Below are 3,166 nucleotides of genomic sequence, written 5' to 3'. Positions count from 1 at the left end.
AAAAAATAAAAATTTCTAGCCTAGGCCTAGCTTACTGTCTGCTACTAAATAATTTACAAGAATGTTTGAATAAAAGTTTTAAAAAACACTCTTAAAATGAGTGCGATAATGGTACAACTGCAAATTCATTGTGATTTAACGGCATTAAGTAACACTTATGTTTAATGTTCTCTGGAGAGAAATGTACAGAACGCAGTTGTAAGTCAGATACTTTGAATATTCCCAGAAGTGAAGAAGGCACAGGGTATTCATACAAGTCAGTCTTTCGATAAAATTTCTTGCCTGATAAAATTGGTCCATTCTCAGAGTTGATAATGTTGTCAACAATAATCACAAACCCATCAGTAGTAATGCAACATGAGTCAGACTTCTTTACAGCCACAGTTGTTCCACACAGTAAAATTTTCTTGAACTGTTGACCGGCCACTTGTTCATTAGGGTTATTAACCGTTGGCATTTGGAGGACAGCTGGTTTTGGTTTTGGTGCACTCTTCGTTTTGTGAATTCTTTCCATTTCTCTCTTTGCAATTTGCTGGAGAGGCTTGACTCTTGATGTAATGTGAGACTTGATCATCCCAAGACAGTTTTCAAAGGGAAAAGCACCAAATTCATCTAAAGGGCCATGATCATTGCATTCAGCAGCAAGATGCAAAAGACTATGTACATTATAAACAATAAACTCCGCACCAAAGAGTTGTTCTGCATGAGTTACAAAAGTTTGTAAAAAGAAATTGGCTTCTTCATTCAGATTTCTATGGAAGATTGGACTACACAATATATATATGGCACAATGGAGGAGAAGAAAACTTTTATAAATATTTTGGTCAAGGTTTCTGAAAGCCACCACCCCATCATACAGTAGCATTCTTCTCAATTCAGTTGCTTTTAACTTTTCAGACGTTATGGGAAACGGCTTACGATTGAAATCACAAGGACAGTACTCTCTGAAAGAACCTATTATGGTGGAGATTTCTCTCTTTTCTTCTGGTGTCAAAGAATAATCTTTTCGGGTATTCCATAAGAAATCAAACCAACGTAAGAAGACGCCTTTATACACTAAATGCATACTGTCAAGTCTAAATTTTGAGACAAGTTTTTCCTCACATGACAGTAGTGGTGATACACCTATTACATGCTCATCCAATTCAAAGTCATCGTAATGCTCCAAATTTGGCATCATTTTGGCAGTGGCCATGTCAATAAAACTCTCATCAGTCCTAAGTGGACAGTTTTGATCAAGTAAACACATTCTATTCATGTAATCAATTCCTTTTACTGTACACTTTTCACAGCAATAATACCCTCTTACACCCTTCACACATTTAATACTTGCCCGCGCCTTCTGATCTAAAATGTAATGCCGGATTGAAAAAGGGTATGCTCGATCATTAAAAACAAAGCCGGTATCTTTTAACATATTCACTTCATCCACAAACTTCTCCAAGAAACTAGACATGTCTGATGGATCAGAACCACAACCACAAAAGATTCCAATAATAAAAGGCTCTGGAATGTTCACTAATCTACCTAAAATAGGAATAAAGTTAGTCTTGCTCTTATTAAAAATAGGCAAGGAATCAATATTTATGTCAATGGCCACTTCATTGTGATTGGCAAAGTAGTCATTTGACAAAACCCTGTGAAGTTGGGGAGTGATACCGTAGTACCACAAAGAACCATTGCCGCAGTCAACAACATCTAATCTTTTTGGCGTTTGAAGAAGTGTCTTGTATGTGAGAGGGAGATTTGGATGAACTGGTTTTAATCGTTTCAAAAGATCTTCAACCTTGGTCATAGTGACACCCCCAGCTAGAACCCAATCTACTATTTGTTCGTACACATATTGCTCTGGGTCTTGTTGAGGCTGCTGTTCTTCGATATTTGGCCCATCAATAATTTCTTCTTCATTTAACGACCCTTCACTAATGTCTGCTTCATCATTTAAATCCTGATCACTAGCTACATTTTCCTGTTCCTGTACATCAAAATCCCGTTCCTGATTCTCATCATTTTCATCAGCACTGTTGCCCCTTGCTTCACCAGCATTATTATCATTCCGAATACCATCGTCACTTTCCTCACTCTCCTCATTCTGGTTCCGCTGCAATTCCAAAACCAACTCAGCATCCTGAACCCTCCTCCCAGCATCTCTCAAAGCTACCCTCACACATCTCCTTTTAACTGTCTGAAATTTAAGAATGAATATACATGAAGAAAAATGTGAAGTAATTTTAAACTTCCAGGCAGGAGAAATTGCTTCACAGAAATCTAAATGTTTTACATGTTGCAGCTAAGAATTTAAAAAGACATTACCTTGCGATCCATTGTGGATGAGAAAACGTGCTCGCTATAGCAGTTGAGATGACCTTGGTCGCTGTCAAGATCAGCTGATGGACCACGAGGTTCTTGCACGAACAGCTGACTGGAGTGGAGTGATCAGGTGATTAGTGCGGCTGGCTGAGCGCCGGGTCAGGTGAGGTGCCTGGTGACGCAATCATGCACCAGCCAATAGGGAAAGGCCTCTCCAGAAGCGCGCCAAATCCAAACGACACGGTTGAGGTTGTCGCTTTTATTTGTTGTTTATTTTCTTAAAGAAACTTCACGGGCGAGATTGATAGTTTGATGAGGCGGGCGCAGTTTGAACGTGTTGACCCCCCCCCCCCCCCCCTCATTTCGCCCATGTCCCGGGAGGGCCGGTGCGTTTCACGAGGAGACGCTGATGGCGCCTGCCGCGCGATGGGTAGGCCAACCCGCCAAGCTGCTGTGTGAAGTGGGCAGCCAGCCCAGAGCGCCCAAGTGCCTGGGCAAGAGAACGTTTTGAAGTCCAACGTGCTCTCGCATCACCCCGGAGGCGTTCATATTGTGGGGGCACCTTAACCGTTTTCAGATATGGTTGTGTCTCACATGTGTTGTCGCACTTGGTGGAAAAAACGTGGAATCCACGTGATTTCCACAAATGCGAGATTTTTTGTAGAAAGTACGAAAAATGCAAACTAAATGTAGGAAATTTAGTATTTAGCCATTGTTTGCCTTTCTAACGCTATAAACAGAAAATTATTGTTTGTGTGGAAAAATGGTTGACACCCCGTGGATGCATCAACGTCCACGAGTTATCCACGAATCCACGTGGAATCCACGTTGAATCCACGTACCGCTCCTCTTTGGG

At 41.1% G+C, this 3,166-nt stretch overlaps 1 protein-coding gene across 1 annotated transcript; it reads right to left on the bottom strand.

Annotated features, from left to right (window-relative positions):
* Positions 1–6: 6 nt before the first annotated feature.
* LOC127750216 (uncharacterized) lies at positions 7–3,160 on the bottom strand. Its single transcript, XM_052271210.1, has 2 exons — positions 2,314–3,160; positions 7–2,185 (listed from the first exon to the last, which is right to left on the bottom strand). The coding sequence occupies exons 1-2, from the start codon at positions 2,323–2,325 to the stop codon at positions 92–94; spliced, it is 2,106 nt and encodes a 701-aa protein (XP_052127170.1). The 5' UTR covers positions 2,326–3,160; the 3' UTR covers positions 7–91.
* Positions 3,161–3,166: the final 6 nt, after the last annotated feature.

Source organism: Frankliniella occidentalis, unplaced genomic scaffold (genome assembly GCF_000697945.3).
Source record: "Frankliniella occidentalis isolate FOCC.00 unplaced genomic scaffold, Focc_3.1 Scaffold153, whole genome shotgun sequence".
NCBI classification, from domain to species: domain Eukaryota; kingdom Metazoa; phylum Arthropoda; class Insecta; order Thysanoptera; family Thripidae; genus Frankliniella; species Frankliniella occidentalis.
Note: the sequence above shows the minus strand (reverse complement) of the source record. Positions and strands in the feature narration are given on the sequence as shown.